Consider the following 18066-nt stretch of genomic DNA (forward strand, 5'->3'; position numbering starts at 1 on the left):
TTCCAGGTCAGCACCGTCAGGGTACGAAGGTTTGTGAAGACAAAGTTCCAAAGGTTGAATGACACACCTCGGAACTTACAGGAGTCTCCTAATTCTTTGTTCTCTTGCATCCTCTCCAAATTGGAGATTGCCCCATGGCCCATCCCCCATGAGTGATGAGTACTTTTCCTTTGTTTTTTTCTTCTCAGTGGATTGCCTGGATCCCACCTGCTCCAGCCACGGGGTCTGTGTGAATGGAGAGTGCCTTTGCAGCCCTGGCTGGGGCGGTCTCAACTGTGAGCTGGCAAGGGTTCAGTGCCCAGACCAGTGCAGTGGCCACGGCACGTACCTCCCCGACTCAGGCCTCTGCAGCTGTGATCCCAACTGGATGGGTCCCGACTGCTCCGTTGGTAAGCCAAAAGGTTTTCTCCACGGTCTCCCAACGCTCGTGCCCAGGGGTGCCGTCCCGTGCCCAGACGGATGGCCCTCTCCTCTTCACACTAGCTGGGGATGGAGGGACTTGGGCCAATCGTACAGTGCCGTTCTCACTCCTCTCCTTAGCGACGGAGTTTGTGGTCTTTGAGAAACAAGGAGAAAAACACCGCGCTGGTTCTGGGGCCTGGTAGGTTCCCTCACCAAGAGTGGATGAGGGGCCCGGGAGGGATGCTTCCATTTGCATTATAGACTTGTGTACACTCCCTAAAGGAACCAGAGAACAAAACAACAATTCAGCCCCAGACAAACCGAATAGAACGTCCTATAAAACAGAAGAGAGGCTCCCTCGGGGTGCTGTGTGAACACATTAGAGAGCTCCATAATACTCCGGTGACGGGGAAAATAATGAAGTTGCGCTGTACACTTTATTTTCCTAAAATTAAGAGTACACATCTTACCTCCCAAGTGACCTTAGAGAGGGAACAGTTCAACAGTTCACGCCGGCCCCAGCCTCCCTGAGAAAGGCTGGGTTCACACGGATGAGCCCCCCCACCCCCACATCCAGGGAGCCATCGTCTTGCCGCCCCTTCCTCTGGGTAGAGAGACAGCTGTCAGATTGCCATGGCAATCAGGAGAGGAAGATGTGTGAGGCGTTCTCCACAATGGGAAAGAAATGAATATTTCATTCCAAAAAGGGAAAAAAAAAAAGGGAGAGTCAGTTCAAAATGGGCTATTTTGGGATGTGTTCTCAGACCCCTCGACTCTGGCTTCTTTGAGTCTCTGCAGAGGATGGGGGAGGCGAGAGTCCTAGACGCAAGGCCCAGCTCTGCCACAGACACGCTGTGTGACTTTGAGTGAGTCACCGACCGCCCCTGGTCTATCCCCCCCTCCCCTGGCATGACAAGCCACACCCCCCCCCCTCCCAGTAGACTGTTGTAAGGATGGATGTCTGGCACGTGCTTGTCCTCGCGTGAGAGGTCTGGAACACCAGAGAGTGCATATCTGTCTGTCTGTCTCCTTCCCAACCACAAAAGACTTTGAGCTCCTTCGAGAAAGAGGCTGTTGAAGTGCAGCATGGTTATGGCGGTCAGCATTGCCGCCAGGTGCCGTGGGGAATGCAGGGGTCTGCGGTCATCGTAGGGATGGAGCAGAAGGGTCCCCGACAGGCCACAGGGGCCTGGGCAGTTCAAGGGAAGAAGAGGTCCATCTGGCTAGGGAGTCAGGATCTACCAGACCCCTTTTCAGGTGTGTACCTCTGGCTAGCTTTGCCAAGCGGAACCCCCTGGCCTCCTCTAGGGACAGTTTTCCATCTCCAGAAGAGAGCTGTCACTCACCAGTACCTAACCCTCCCAGAGGACTTGGTAAGATGAACTTGTAAGCCCCACTCCCAGAGTTCCTCCTTCACGTGGTCCAACCCGGGCACAAGAGTTTGCATTTCTAATAGATTCCCAGGTGATGGGGATGCTGCTGGTCCAGGGACCACACTTGGAGAACCACTACTCTAGACTACTCCTAACAGCGATTAATCCCCAGCCAGCGGACACACAGGCTTCCCAAGGTGTCATAGCTGCTGGGCCTCAGGGCCTGCTCCGGGGGCCCAGATGTATGTGGTCTGGCTTCCCTGAAGGGTTTCGCCAGCTGCTGTGTTGAGCTGTAATCATTGTTTTTCTTCCAGAAGTGTGCTCAGTAGACTGTGGTACTCACGGCGTCTGCATCGGGGGAGCCTGCCGCTGTGAAGAGGGCTGGACAGGCGCAGCTTGCGACCAGCGCGTGTGCCACCCCCGCTGCATTGAGCACGGGACCTGTAAAGATGGCAAATGTGAATGCCGAGAGGGCTGGAATGGTGAACACTGCACCATTGGTAGGCAAACGGCAGGCACCGAAACAGGCACATATTGCTTTATTTTCATAAATCGTAGATCTATAGTGACGGTCGTGCATTGCAACTGGCTGTTCCCCCAGGGACACGAGTGCTCTCCCACATTCCTGCTGCCTCTCCAAATCTCCACGGGGACAGAGAAAGGGAAAAGCAGGGTCCCTCACTGGAAAAGGCTTTTCCTTCTTTCAAAGATCCCAGGTTGGGAATAAAGGGACCAGTCCAGATTTAAAAAAAAAAAAAAAAAAATCCCAATTCCCTATCTTGGGGAGGGAGAAATGCACACGCATGGGAAATGGTCAGCGCCTGGAGACTGCAAGCATCCCAAATCACTGTGGTCTACAAGTCTTGCCTTTCCAAATGGTCTCCCAGCTGGCTGGATCCCTGGATCATTGCTGGCTGGCAACAATGTGAACACACTTACTTTAGACAGGCTAGATGCTGGCAGGACTCTCAGGTCCCCTGGTAACCAAGGGGCCCCATCAGGGATATGGGCGTCCTCTTGCCATGTAGGGCTGTGTGGTGGGGCTCCTGGCCTCCCATCAGCACCCCCACCAGCAAATGTCTCCTCCACTGGTCCCATTTCACTCTTTGGCCAGACCCTTACATGTAAGTTTCTTGACCAAGAATATTTTTTTTAAAGATCAGGTTCTTTAGCAAGAAGTAGTAGTTTCGAAGTTTCGTCATTTTTAGTTTTGTTTGGTTTTTGCCATGATTGTGGTTTTAGGAGGTCACTACTGGTTTGAATGTAGCTAAATCTCCCTTTAGGAGAAGCCTCTGCTTTATGGCTCTCCACCTCTCTCAGACAGTTAGGATGACAAAGCTGTGAACCTGAATGTCATTTTACCTCTATTTTTTACTATTGGTGTTTAATTAGGTCAGTCCTACGATCCATTTCATGCCAAGTGGCTAATCCACTTACCTGTGTGGAAACTCTTGGGGAAGTTTTCAATCAACTAGTGTTAGCCCCTTGACATTACTTTTGATTCCGACCATCCAGTTTGGACCCTCCCCTCTATCCTCGCCCAGAACTCCCTGCAGAGCTTGGTCTACCTAGAGAGAGACCCAGGGGGAGGCACTTGCCCAGCGCTGACTGATAAGATCAGACTCAGTTTCCCATGCTGTTCATTTGGGTGGTGAAGCAGAGATAAAGTGAATTGACTCTGCATTTGATTTCCCCCAGTTCCATCTAATTGGACGTCCGAGGGGCAGCGTGCCAATCAGGCCCACGACCATAGCACTGGGACCCTGCTGGGACAGTCTGTTGGCAGTGAATTGTTTTTGCAATCTCTCAATGACGCTCCAGGCCCTGCTTCCCCTGCAGCCTCTCTCATCTTCAGTCCCCTGCAGAGGGACAATTCACAGGACTTTCAGGGAGGGAGGCACAGTCCAAGACCAAGAGAGCTCTGACAATAGCTGGCACTCCTCAGGGGTGTTCCTCTTGATGTGCTTTTGCATGTGCAGTGATTTAAATAAAGACCTTTCCTCACCCCCATCTCCCCTCTGGCCTCTATCCCCCCCGCCCACTCCAAAGCTCTTGCCAACCCACAACCTTAAGGTAGCGAATCCTACTTTCTCCCCATTCATACAATCCAACATCTCATCCCTTTGGTCCCCTGTCACCACATCTGGGAGTTAGGGGGAACAGCAGGGTTAGTGTCCCCACAGTGATTCCTGATGGCTCTCCCCTACCTATAATAACCTGTCCTTACCCTGCAAATGGTTCACAAGAGGGGAGTCCAGATGGATTAGGGCAGGGGTGGGCCAACCGTAGCCCGGAAGCCAAACCTGGCCTGCTGCCTCTTCTTCTATCGCTCATAAGCTAAGAATTGTTTTTACATGTTTGAGGGGTTGACAAATCCAAGAAAAAATATTTCATGATGCGACAGTTCTGTGAAACTCAAATGTCAGTGTCCATAAGCAAAGTGTCGGTAGAGGACCGCCACGTCCACCTGCTGGCGTCCTGTCAGCCTGGTGCTTCGGTTTGGCACCCTTTCCATGGCCCACCAAGCCAGTTGTCGTCTGGCCCTTTGCAGAAAAAGAGCTGAGCCCTGAAAGAGGACAGCTCAAGTGCAGATGGACAGAAGGGAGACGAGGGAGGCAGGTTGGAAGGGGCACCCGCGGAGGCTTGAAGGCTGTCAGGGGCGAGAGAAAGAGAGAAGGTGCAGAGGCCACAGAGTGCAGAAAACAGATGAGGGGAGGTGTCTCTGGGGCCTTTGAAAATGAGATGGGCAGGTGACAGCTTTGGTGTCAGTGGAGAAGGGCGAGGATGTGGCCAGCAGGAGAATGCAGGAGCTTTGTGGAGCCAGCCCTGGGGGAGAGGAGTATTAGAAAAAGGTGTTTCTGTGACTTGAAGTGTTAGGCTCAAGTTTCACATCTCTGTGAGCTGACATACAGGAGTTCCTGAGGGACACGGAGAACATGCAAATGTATGTCACGTGAAGCTCTCAAAATGAAGAGGGTGCTGGTGTGGGGAAGTCCCGTGTTCCAAATTCAGATGTCCTGTGGCTTTAGAGTTTGTGCTACCTAAGTTGTAAAGATCTGGATCCCTAGAGCCTTCCCTGTGAGAAGTTAGGGCTCGGTGGCTCTATCAGTCACTCATGTGTCATCTCCTCCTGCTTTTGTTCGCTGAAGATTTTGCAAAAAGAAAAGCCAAATATCCCTTGGTTGGGAGACTTGCTATTGGGAAGCTAGAGAGATGTTTGTAGGCGCATAATTGCTTCTTATGCTTTTCAACCTCTGGCCCTAGAGCTGTTTCGGGGAGTTTAGTCTTTTAGTTGGAACAGACACTCCTGTCATTTCATTTAAAGTAAATGCCACCATTTACAAGCTCAGAATCAGCCTCCTCCTCAGGGATACTGACAGAGAGGAAAGGGAGGCTCTTTGGTCCTTTCCAAGCAGAGCCTCAAATGCTGTTTTGAAAATAGAAAATAAATAAGAATGAAATGGCACATAGTCAGTAAATAATGCATCGGGAAGTTTGGGGAGAGGCAGAATGAGGAGTGATTAGTGTTGGGTACGTAGGTTGTCTGGGGCCTCTTTTCAAAAGGTCACAGTGAGGTGGTTTTCTTGAGGTCACTGCAAATAGTGCACTGAACAATTCACATCAGAATTGGTGGATCACATTTATTATATTGAAGGAAGCAGGAGAATAGGTAGGAAGAAAGGGAGGAGCCCAAAGCATGGACTTCTAAAACTCCATCAAGTTGAAGTACCAGGATCTAGCCATGTCTAGTCAAGTGCATTGCCGAAACTTGCAACCAAATTACTTATCTATGGAAATTTAGTAATTTTGCCACAGACTTTCATATAAGGTATGATATTTCAGTGTTGACTATCAGAGCTAACTTAACAGCTCACTTGATTCTACCAAGCAATGATTCTTGTGTTATCTCATTCGAACAAGTTCAATAAAGGTATGGCTAAAATCTATAGAATTGCATGGATAAGATATATACTTTGAATCCCAATTGACCATGATCCATGTATATCGTTGGAATATATTACTTGGATTAGGTCCTGTTTACTCCTATAATTAAGCCAAAATGCACATTGTGTGGTCAGAATAGGTTTACTCTTTAAATATGACCTTACCATGGGTTTCACCTGCCACCTGCCTATGACCTGCCATCACCCTTTATTAAAGTTGAGGATTTAACATAAAAAAGTCATCCATTGGCTATAGCACCAGAGCATGAAGGAACCATAGAATTCTTCTTGGGTCAGAATCCCTAGGAACCGCAGTAGGCTCTGGCAGGCATCTCTTTTATTATAAATAGATGTAGCAGATGCTAACGTATTTTGCCAACAGAGTGGTCAGGCGAAATACAAGGGAGAAGTCAACCTTTGTATTAGCAGGGAATAGAGAAGGGAAGTTAAATGCTACTGGTGCTCTGTTGTGATTATCTGCTGAACACAGGCTGTCGGGACATCTGCTCTCTGTAATGCACACTGACACACCCACAGGCCAGATCAACCAGCGCTGGCTCCTTCCGAACCTGGGTGAACTGTTTGGTATGTGGGCAGTGAGCAGTGTCTGTCACCATTATTCCAACTTGTGTATTTTGCCTGCGTGGTCCTGACCTCTGATCACGTCTCCGAATCGTGACAACTTGATTCCTAGGGCCACGTGGGGCTGAGTGACCTGAGCAGGTGCCACGAGTCGGAACAGTTTTCTTTTCCCTCTATTGCACCGGGCCCTTCTATTTTTCCTCTTTAATTGGTTGGGGAAAGAAATGGGTTCTTGTGATGTTAATAAGGAAAATGAATCTTTACCCAAGGTAAAACCAGCCGTGCGGCAATCTGATGCGCTGATTAAGTGATTGTCATCAAAAGCAGACAGGGTCACAGTCCAAGAGGGAGAACGCTTCAGAACAACAGGGACCAGGTTGGGAAGGAAACGGCTGTTCAAATTAACCAGCTCCAGACCGAGGACAGCTGCCACTGCATCTCATTCCAGTTTCATTCCAAGTTATGGAAATTTTTTTTTTCTTGTAGCTATTGTCCTTGAACATTTGAGATTCCTCGACTCTACAATGAGATCAAGTTGACATGAAATTAGCCTCTGTGGAGCCGTGTCTGGAGAAGCACCTCATTCTCTGATTGGTTAATTAACCTGTTCCTCCAGGGGCTTTTTTTTTTTTTTAAAGTAAAAACCTGAAGTGATAGCCCTTCCCTGTTAAAAATTCCAGACAAACTTTGAGCACAATGATTTTTGGTTTTATTTCTTCCCACAATTTGGCCAAAATGCGAGCCTTCTCAGTGCAGGTCGGGAATCCCATGTGCCAGAAATTCTCTTTCAGTCTGGATCAGATAGTCTGTTCAAGGGTTCCTGTCCAAACCCAGAACAAAGACTGAAAGGTAGAAGTTACCGGAATACATTTTCACATCACTGTGAAAAAAAAAAAAATAAAACAAGATGACAGGAAATAACGACTTTGTAGGTAATGAGATTCTCGTCAACGGAAGTGTTGGCTCTCTTGTTCCGGATATTGAAGAGGAATATTTTAGTATCAGCTGAAAAATAGTCAGACACAAATCTCCCCCCTAACTTTATGACTTGACCACTCTGTAGTTGAAAAAGGAGCATTTTGGGAATTGCTTCCTATATGAGTTAGTAATTCTGTTCATGAAATGCGTTCCCATCAAAAAAAAATTAAGGAGAGGAGGGTTCTCAACATTTCAGATCAGTGGGGAGACAAAAACTGAGATCATCCTCTGTACTACCCCCTTAAAGTTTCAGAGGAACTGGTCACAGACAAGCTTGTAGCCCTCAGTGACAGGGCCACCTCCTGAGAGTATGGATGCATCACTTAATGATGGAGGTGCGTCCCGAGAAACACGTTTTTAGACGAACATCAAGAGTGTACTTACTCAAACCTGTGTGGTCTAGGTCAGTCACTCCATGTGGCCTCTGGTGACATCAAGAGATGCAGGAGACACAAGATTCATGAGGCTGCTGCTGGGGAAACATAGATAACTATTTTACAGTGAACATGGTTTTTGTAGGTTGGAGTACTCTCTGAAACAATGATAAAAAGTGTAATGTAGTAAGCATGTCAACACAGTTGTTTATTATCATAACCTGGCACTGTGCCCTGTCTGCCCATCATTGCAGGTGCCCGATTTTGTACAGCTGGCAGCACCCTAGGTTTGTTGTACCAGCATCAGCACAAACACAGGAGTGATCTGTAGAGCTACAGGTTATGGCTACAGTGCCACCAAGATGATAGGGATCTTTAAACTCCATTAGACTCATCCAGGACCACCATCACATATGTGGTTTCTTGTTGACCCAAAGCTTCATTATGTAACTTGATATAAAATATACAAAACTTCCCAAAAGCAAGGAGCCAAACGTGGTTTGGAACTCTTAGAACATAGACCCGTGGACGGAAATTATCATAAGGAAGATTCCAGACTCAAATAAAGGAAAGCATGTTCAGAATGAGATCTGTTGAAAAAGATGGGACGAGGTGGCCCTGGTATACAGTGGGTGCTCAGCCCTGGAGCTTTTGCAGAGATTTAGCATCCTTTCCCATCCTTGCTTCTCAGATCTTATAATGCACACTAAATAATTTACATTAAAGGAGAAGGGAAGACAGAGGGGGACCATGATGGGTGGATCTGGTAGATATTTGTGATGGACAGCTTTTACATCATTCAGCATCTGATTCCTATAGAGTCTTGTAAAAATAGATTGGCCAGCGGAGGGGGACACCAGGGTTCTGAGCTTGACTGCCACACTCTATCTGCCCTGGAGCAAATCACCTCGCCTCCCCAACCTCGATTCCTTCATGTGTCGAATGAGGAGATTGGACCACATAATTGCTTTCTAGGGCATGAGACATGAGCAAGAAGGAGATGCTTTTCGTTGGTGTACAAATATACCTTATTGAATAGTTATATAGTGCTCTTCAAAGTAAGTATTAAGAAGAAAACCTATAACTAGCACATCAAATTCATGATTATGTAGGTGTTATTGCTTAGGGATGTGGTGGAAGTGGGTAGCATTATTAGGCCTGGGTAAATTTAAAGAAAAATATTAAGTAAATAACACTGCAGATATTGCAAATATCACAAATGCACTATGTGATTGACTGAATTTAGAACACACTTGGATGAGATGGTCTCTAAGGACCTGTCCATTTCCAGGGTTTTATTACTTTGGATGCAGAATCATAGGCGTGGGCCACTATAAGGCAGCCAAGGCTGTCAAGGGTTGAGAGCCTTTCTGTCTTCTGCACCACAGGTTTTCAGTGTAGACTCCCTTAGCACACGCTAAAGACTACATTAAAGGGACAGATACATCAGAATGTTACCCCAGCTGATGAGGCATCGTCAAATTATTGAGTGCAGTGAAGGGTAGATTTTTTTTTCTTCTTTTCCCTCTTCTTTTTTGCAGTGCCTGGGCCTCATGCATCTAGGCAAACACTCTACCACTAAGCCACATCCACAGTCCTTGAATGGTGTTTTTTTATTATTATTTTATTCATTTATCGCTCACCTTTGTTCTAATTCATATCCAGTATCCCCAGGGACTCTTTTGGCATTAAAAACCTTCCTCGTATAGGTTGGGTGATCAGCCCTCCACTTTATCTACTTATTTATTTATTTTTATTTTTATTTTATTTTATTTTGGTACTGAGGATTGAACCCAGGGCAGCTGCTCAACCACGGAGCCTCATCCCTAGCCCTATTTTGTATTTCACTTAGAGACAGTGTCTCACTGAGTTGCTTAGCACCTCGCTAAGTTGCTGAGGCTGGCTTCGAACTAGAAATCCTCCTGCCTCAGTCTCCCAAGCCGCTGGGATTACAGGCATGCGCCACCACACCCAGCTTATAGTATATTTTTTAATAAAGATAGTGACGTTAAAATAGTTGATGTACCTTCACTTCACTTGGGTTGGGACAAGTGCAAGTGTCATGAAGTACTTAAGGACACAAGCTTTCTTGTCACTCTGCCTGAGCTCAGATCTTGGCAGCTTTTCTAACCTTATGTGTCTGGGTTTCTTTGTCCCTAAGATGGGGATACCTAGCACTATTCCAAGTGTGAAGTTAGAGCTGAAGTCATCCTCATCACAGTCATTATTGAGTACTGATGTAAAAAAAAAAAAAAAATGAAGGGCAAAAGAGGAGTTTCAAAATAAAATTCTTATTAAAATTTTTCTCATACCTTCCACCACCTAATGTGCCTCCGACCCATCAAGTAGTTAGTGGCATATCAAAAATAATCGCACCCCTATCCAGTTCCCACACAAAGGCGAACGAGGCTTGCTCAGCCACCTGCTGGCATCTGCATCTGAGAACCAGAAACAGCCTTTGTCCCCTGGAATTAAAGCTGCTTATTTTTACCAAATAACCCAGCTATCCATGGGATCAAATATCTATGCTAATAGAAACTTGTGAAATTAGGATTTGCTTCTTTTGACCAAAGGTTCTAAAACTCAACTTCTTAGACATGATCTGGGAGAGCCAAGGGGCCTATGAGAATTTGGTTTCAATTCTGGGTTTTATTTTTATAACAAGTATATTTCAAAAGGTAAAAATCCCTCTTTGAAGTGTTATTTGGAAATTCTGCTATTGCTGCACAGAAATAAAACTTTGGTTCTCTTAAGCCTGTATTTCTCAGGCTAGAGATCACAGACACCCCCGAGGAGCTAGGAGGACGGTATCTTCTCCTTTAAGATGGAATTCAGCATTTCTCAAGCTGGGATGCTGTCCAAATCAGTGCCTCTTAGAACACATGGTCCTGCTCTCTCTTTTTTCTTATTCTTTCCCATTCCTTGTGAATCTAGGATGCAAGATTTACTTGCACTGGCTTTACACGTCATAGAAAAATCCAGCTTTGCCTCCATCAAGTACCATGTGTGCTTTCTCAAAAATCATTGATTCCCTGTCCCTATTCAGCCCCATAAACCTCCCAATTACCCTCATTTCTCCCCTGCTGCAATTGCTCAACTCCTTGGAGCATGACCTGGGTGTAACATCTGGGGATTCTCAGCAATTCCTGGCTCATCTCCTGGGTTATCCGGAGCCACACAGGATACCCCAGATGTTCATGAAAGAAACAGATTTTGCATTTCCTCCCAAGTTGCTTGCCTAATGGGGTTGTCTTCTCCACCCTCTTCTTTGATCGCATGCTATTTCATGAGCTCTTTTTTAAAAGATTGCCTTGGTTGTCTTTGGGAAGTAGAGTGTCGCCATCTTGAAAACCTACCAGTCAGAATCAGGGTTCATGGCTTGACTTCTTTTTATCATGCCCTTCTGTGCGTCTTCAGAGTCAGACTGAAGAAGGAGGAGCTATGTCATTGGCCATCTCTTGAGCTTTTCCATTTGTAATAAAGAAACCGTATGAAAATAGCAGCTAGGCACATTTTTTTTTAAAAGTATTTCACCATAAACAGTCTCAAGATAATTAGAATGGATTAAATTACAAGAGAAAATGCATTTGGCTAATCTTTCCTCTAATTAAAAAAATATCCCTAGTTTTAAGTAAAGTGTTTGTTTTTAAAAACATATTTTCATTGTAATCAGGAAGGGAGAAGCCTGTTTGGTCGTCAGTGATAGGGTAAAATATCTGCAAAGTAATTAAAGTTACCATCCAGTGGGTTTGTTAAATTATTATCAAGATCCTTATGAAGTGAGACCAGACTTTTCCCATGGCTGTCACCCAGGGACTCTCCACAAAGGACAGCATCTGTGATCCATGAAGTCAGCAACTTTCTCTGTGTTCTCAGATCCCTGATGATGTGGTCCCTGCGGCCAACAAGTATCAGCCAGAAGGTCAATTCATAGGTTATGTGCTTTTCCAAGTTAGCTGGGATTAGACTCAAAATGCAGCTGGTCTGTAATGTGGAAAGTTTCTAAGCTAGAATAGACTCATACTCTAGCCCTTCCTGAGATCCATTCTAAAACTGATAGAACCCAAGTTGCCCCCAGTCTGACTCACAAACATGGAGCTTTTCACTTCACCTCTCCAATTTCATGGCTCATCCCAACTGCAAAGCTCACTCCCCACTTCCACTCCAAGGGCTTCTAGAAGTTTCCATAGTATCTCACATCCTCACATTTAGCCAATTCGGGTTCTTCAAGGATGGTCCTTGAAATCTGCTACCTGCAAAATCCATTTCCAGGGATTCCCACAGTACTTCCACAGCAGGTTGTGGTTCCACAGCAGGGTGTGGTCATCAGTGCCATTGGATGACCCAACACTCACTCTCCTGAAATACTGCCATGGGTACACAGCAGAAGAGGGAACACCACACTCCCCACTCACGAAGCCAGTCCTATGTGCCTTTGGGAAAATGGTCCTTCACTTTTACCTGCAGCACCTCCCGCCACGTGGAGGTGCCATCCCAGGGCTGGGATAGAGCAGATACCACGGAGTTCTTTTGGTTTATTCTCCTGCCCCAACCCTCAGACTTGCTCTCTCCACCTGAGGTAGTGGGAGGATGCTTTTAACTTCTTCAAGCACTGCCACTGTCCAAGTCCCAATTGAGATTCAGTCAGGACCCGACTGTGTCTACAAGCAGCTTTCTAAGAAAATTCACTTTCTCCTTATTTCAGTGAAGGGGTTGCTCTATTTTCAACCAGGTCCCCTGAAAACCAAGAGTCCCTGAGCCTTCTATCACTAAAAATTATAGCAATATAGCTCAGGAGGCTGAGACAGGAGGATCACAAGTTCAAAGCCAACCTCAGCAAAAGCGAGGCACTGAGCAACTCAGTGAGAACCTGTCTCTAAATAAAATACAAAATAGGGCTGGGGATGTGGCTCAGTGGTCAAGTGCCCCTGAGTTCAATACTTGGTACCAAAAAAAAAAAATCACAGCAATGTTGGAAAGGAGAGGGGAAATGCTGCCATATCCCCAGATCCCAAGTTCCAAGTAGAAATGCCACCAAGGGCATTTCCCTCCCGTCAATGATGAGACCCACTCATCCCAAAATGGACATCACAAAAATTACATCCTGCCAGACCCTAGAAAAGGAAAGTGTTAGCCAACATTCCAGAGTCAGAAAACTCCATGTGATTGCTTTTCAGGAGGAATTGGAAGAGCTGAGAATCCTGGGACACAAAATTCCAAGTTTAGCCACAGTACTCCCTGGTCAAATTAGTGGTGATGTTGGTTCGAGCCTGGCCCAGAGGGGTCATCTGTCTAAAACTGTACGCAGAGTGATGAGCTCTGAGAAGTGTGAATTGCATTTCTTTATTTTTAAAATTATGCTTTAACTTCAAAAGGGATTGCCAGACAGCCCTGGATAGGTGTCTAGAAATAATGCCAGGGGGTGGGAGCCTGAAAGATTATAAAATAACTACCTTGCAAGTGTGGGGGAAATGTTTGGATTTTGACTGCAAAAATTAGCAAGCTATTAATGACCAGTCTCGCTCTTGCTTCCAAAACCACTCTCTCTAATGACATGAAACTCAAAGCAGTGGCGTGTGCTTTGCAGAGAACATCCCAGCTACAGGGCAGCGAGACTGTTTTTCTACTGTAGGTGCATGTGAGCACAGGAAACCCAAATGTCACTGATGATTGCAATTCCTGTGAATAGGGAAAAGAGATTGAAGATATTGGCGGTGGTGCAAGATCCTTGCTTTTTCCTATTAGTCCAGGCAATGCAGGCAAGGGCAGCTGGGTCCCTTAAGCATGCTGCTATCAACTTCTCCCACACTTTGAATATGAGCTGATTTAACTTTTTATTTCCATTAAATGGGGCCAGGAAAGATCTGTATCTATTCACTTACAGACCTGCTCTCTAGGGGTCTGATGAAAGAAATGTTATCATGTCATAGAGAAGCTGGGCACAGAACACGGTCTTCCCAGAATTAGAGAGTTTGGAAGATACAACACACATCAAACCCCGCTGCAAACCGTGCACCTCTCCAGGATGAGTTCACAGAATGCAGCGTCTTCTCTCCTCACTATTAACACCCTGTCAGCGCGTCACTATTGTCATTTTTTTGTGCATTCAGAGATTCTGCTGTGTAGGAAACCTGTAGCAAAAGGATTGAGTGCAGAATACATGTCATCGAACAAGCCAGACTCCAAATCGGTCCCCTATCACTTGCAAATTGGGTGACCATTGACAAGTTATGTATCTTGAATAAGCTTCCGTTTTCCCATCTATGGGTTGGGGATAGTAACACCCATGCCCTGTTGTCATGAAGGCTCCGCTTCTCTGAAGCATTTAACACAGTGCTTGATATCCCATAAATATCAACACCACATCTTCTCTCTTTACCTCCTTTCCCAGCAAGTCTTCCCAGAGTGAACAGTGAAGAAACTAGTAGAGATGGCCTGCAACCACACATGGTTAGGAGTCCAGAATTCTAGAAAAAAGGCCAGCAGAAGACAAGGTATCCATAGGCCCCTCCTACTACACTACTTCAGGAGGGGCTCACTGGGACCCATTGCTTCCATTCCTTCAAAAAGGAAGAATGCAGGGAATGAAAGCCAGGAAGGTGCAGGAGTGGTCCACTGAGGCGCTCCCTGTGGTCCCAGGAACATGGGTGTTATAGACATCAACCAGAAAGCCATCCGTGAACGATTCATGCCATGTGTGAGGTCCACACCTCCTGTGTCCAGTGCCAGCTGAGCTTCATCCAGTCATGCATAAAACATTTATTGAGTGCCTAATGTGTGCCAGTACCACACTAGTTGTGCCAGGAAGCCTTCTCTCTGAGAATGGTTGGGGAAGCAGGAAGAGGAAGAAAGGTTTTCAGGGGATGGTAGAATCTGAGAACTGCAGACCTCACCTGTCCCCTTGCCCACATGAGAGTCAGCACTTTGCTAACCCAAGACACCCTTCCTGATGTTTCTGGCAGTCATTTTTTTTTTTAATTCTTCAACATTCACCCTGCTCAGAGCTTCCCCATAGAGACCAGGGTAAGGACGGAAGCTTTAAACTTCAAAGAGTAAATGCATCTGTAGCAAAACAGAAAATAAAATCAAACGTCATCTGTAACACAATGTAATGGCATAAGAGAAAGTTGTCAGGTATCAAACTGTGTGGCTACACGCAAATGACGCCCTCCCACCTGTCGCTGTTTTCTACGAGGGAGGAAATTCGCTTAAGTAGAGTGAAGACAACAACTCATTAAAATTTGATTTTCCCTCCGATCCCTTTTTATCTTTTAATCCTCCATATATGGCACAACTTGTTCTGTTAAATAACACTCATTAATTAAATCTCGTCTTAGCTATATCTATATTTTTTATTATGAAAACCTTCAGATGCTTATAATCTAATTTAGCTGGATTACTACTTGGACATCTCTAAGTGAGAAAACTCTGAGCTTTTAAGGTGGAATTACTGACAAGGAAGGGGAAGGGGTGGGAGGGCCATTCACTCCTCCTCCTTTCCCCTTGGTGGGAGGTGGTTGGGCCTGCTTTCCTCTGTGGGGGGGAGTTGGCCTAGATTTAGAGAATGAGGGCACTATAATTCAGGATCTTTGTTGACTTAGAATAGGGAAGGGAGGGCAGAACCCCGAAAAAGAATTGTGAATTCAAATATCCCTGTATGAGAGAGGCAAGTACCAGGTACGTGAGACGGAGGGGTAAGGTAGCTGGAAGTAAGAATGAGCCAGAAAGAGTCTACGGCGGGCAGATGTGACCCAGCTCCACATGAACATTGCCATGTAGAACTGCAAGCCTCGTTTTTCCAAAATGTACAATTTTTTTAGTAGAGGCCAGAAATCAGGATTGTTGTGGCTGTTGTCTGAAATTCCAAATGTTGGCAAGAATTCAACATTTATTAAAATGTTGTTGAGGCCATTCAGATAGGATCGGAGCCACCCATCTGCAACCATTTATGCTCACCTGCAGGGCAGGAGGACTTTTGAACTAAAAAGCAGCCTTTGCCTGGATTGATACTGGGACAGCTGTGGCTTCTTTGGTTTGATACCCCCACTCTCCTTGGTGACTGGTTCGAGCTGGTGGGAGTCTCTCTGCCATGGTACAGTGGTGATAACTTTGCACTTACATGGTGAACTTTCTCCAAGGAGCTCAAAAGATTTTGTGTTGCCTCAGTGGACCTCACAGCGAGCCTGTGGGGCAGGCAGGTAGTAGTGGCCCCCAAACATACCATGAGCAGCAGCAAGGAGTGTTTTGCACACATCCAGCTAGGTTGACTCATTGGTTTAATTCCATGGTCTACACGATTGGCAGATATGGCCTTCAAGAAGCACGGGCAGGTTTCTCATTACCACCTCCTCAGCCGCCCTTTTTGGCTTCTTATCCTCCTTCCATCTGCTCCAATTGACAGCTAAGCCCCAAGTCCCAGCAATGAATACAAGTGAACTGAGCCAGAGACTGATTCCTGTCGTGCGTGTGAGTGTGTACATGTCTGTGTGTGTGCCTGCATGTATGTGTGTCCACCTGACCTCTCAGCAGGCCCAGCATGGTACATCTGCACCGTTACAACATGTCTCCCCATCACTCATTGGTCTAATGCCAGGCTCTGAAATGCTACCTTTGCAAATGTTCAACACCCAGAACCTCCACGATGGGTATCTGCAGGACTCTGGATACCTGTATTTTGCAGCACTGCTAATAATCTGTGCTGGTTGGGGCTCCAATGTCCCTTTCTCTTCCTTAGACTGCTAGAAGGACAACTGGGAAGCCTTTCCCTCGCAGAACTAGTGTCCATGCCCCCTCTCCAGTCACAGTGGATTAATGGGAGTGGCCATATAAATAGGGACAAGGGCAGAGAAGTGAAGTGGAGGCCAAGATGAGGATCTTCTGTGAGTTGCCTTGGAAAGTCAGACTGACAGCCATATGTGGGCACGTCCAGGTTATCACCGTCCCTCATGATGGGGTACTTTTTCTAACAGTCCCTGCCCTGGCCCAGCCTCTGCTTCCTAGGCCTGCACACTCTGTGCCCTGCTCTCCTTGAGGAATTCCTTGGGCTTCTCAGGCATGACTCAGAGAGAAGCCCCTGTTCTGCCATGTAGACCTGTTGATGTTCTTCCCAGGACAGCACAGCTCAAGTATCCTACCTTTTCTAGATTGCCTGGCTCTTCTTTCTAAATGGTCTCCGATCAAGCCACTGAATCCTGGGAAGAGTTCCCAGCATGACACTCTACTATGATGCAGCCATGCCTTAAGCATCCTTCAGAGGCAGGTGCAAAACCAGGGAACACCTGGCCGTTTCAAATGCAGTGTGTTGGGGAGATAACTAGACCTGTTGGAACCGCCAAGGCTGATGTATGCACCAGCATCCCGTCAGATCTGGCCAATCAGAATTGCTCCTCTTTAGAGTCAGAGGAAACAACGGCATTTTCCAGGGATGAAAGTGTTAAGGATCCCACAGAAAAGAATGGGAAATTTCTCCTTGATCTAGTTGGAACTAGGAACTGATTGAACTTCCAGAATCAAGCATCATGTTAAACCTCTCCCCAGTAGATCAAAATCAAATATTGAACATTTAAAAGGTAGGCAGATGAAGAAAGCTGCACCTTTGCTTCTATACGTGAGTGTAGAAGGCATGGTTTTTCCGCTGCCTTGGGAGAACTCAACTTGTGCTTTTCACTGGGTTGTGTGAAGTGGAAGCTGTTCAGGCTTTCAAAGGTATGCTGGGGGGGGGGGTCCTCGGTCCCCTCATTCATTAAGCCTCTCAAGTATCAGATGATCCATCCATCTTAACACAGGTGCATTTACGCATGCACATAAAAAAATAGCTTCTGGGGACTTAAAGGGACGTGAGGGTGGGAACCTCTCTGTTGTAACCTCAGGGCACATGCATTCTAGACATTCAAAAACCTCAGGGAAGTGGCACCCATCTCCAGTGCTGCCAAATCTGGTAGCTCAGAGCATCCTTTGCTCAGGTTGTCAACAGCTAGAGACAGCACACCAGGTGGAGCCCACCAGAGTGAACTCCTCTTCAGAAGCCAAATAGTGGAACTCAGGGAGCCCCAGGCTGGCAGAGGCATCATTAGAGAACTGGGCTGCTGGAATTTCCTCTTTCAGCCTGCTTCAGTTTCCAGAGAAGCTGAGATAAGATTCCAGATGAGCTAAGTCCCTGGTTGGACCCACAGGTCCCTTCCAGCTGCATCCGACTGATCTCTGCTCATTGGGGATGGATTTACCTTGACATTTAAATTTCTGCTTCTATCACCAACGAGATTGGGTTACGCTAAGTAATACAACTTTAAAATATTTTCTGAGCAGTAAAAGCAGACGACCGCAGTGTTGTAAAATCTTGTCTTTTAGGAGACATTAAAATGTTACTGATACTGATCGCAGTGAGGTAGAAAGCCGCCAGCCAAGACTTTGAGG

The 18066-nt window shown here is 46.3% G+C and overlaps 1 protein-coding gene across 4 annotated transcripts in view; it reads left to right on the plus strand.

Annotated features, from left to right (window-relative positions):
* Window positions 1–18066, plus strand: part of Tenm2 (teneurin transmembrane protein 2) — an 881534-nt gene that overhangs the window by 761488 nt on the left and 101980 nt on the right. For 2 of the 4 annotated variants that reach the window (XM_026407438.2, XM_026407441.2), the window contains 2 exons: window positions 189–389; window positions 2090–2302. In XM_026407438.2, coding sequence (XP_026263223.2) covers window positions 189–389; window positions 2090–2302 — 414 coding nt within the window. The remainder of the gene's footprint in view (window positions 1–188; window positions 390–2089; window positions 2303–18066) is intronic. The other 2 variants (XM_026407439.2, XM_026407440.2) reach the window with 2 other exon arrangements.

Source organism: Urocitellus parryii, chromosome 1 (assembly GCF_045843805.1).
Source record: "Urocitellus parryii isolate mUroPar1 chromosome 1, mUroPar1.hap1, whole genome shotgun sequence".
In the NCBI taxonomy this organism is placed as follows: Eukaryota; Metazoa; Chordata; class Mammalia; order Rodentia; family Sciuridae; genus Urocitellus; species Urocitellus parryii.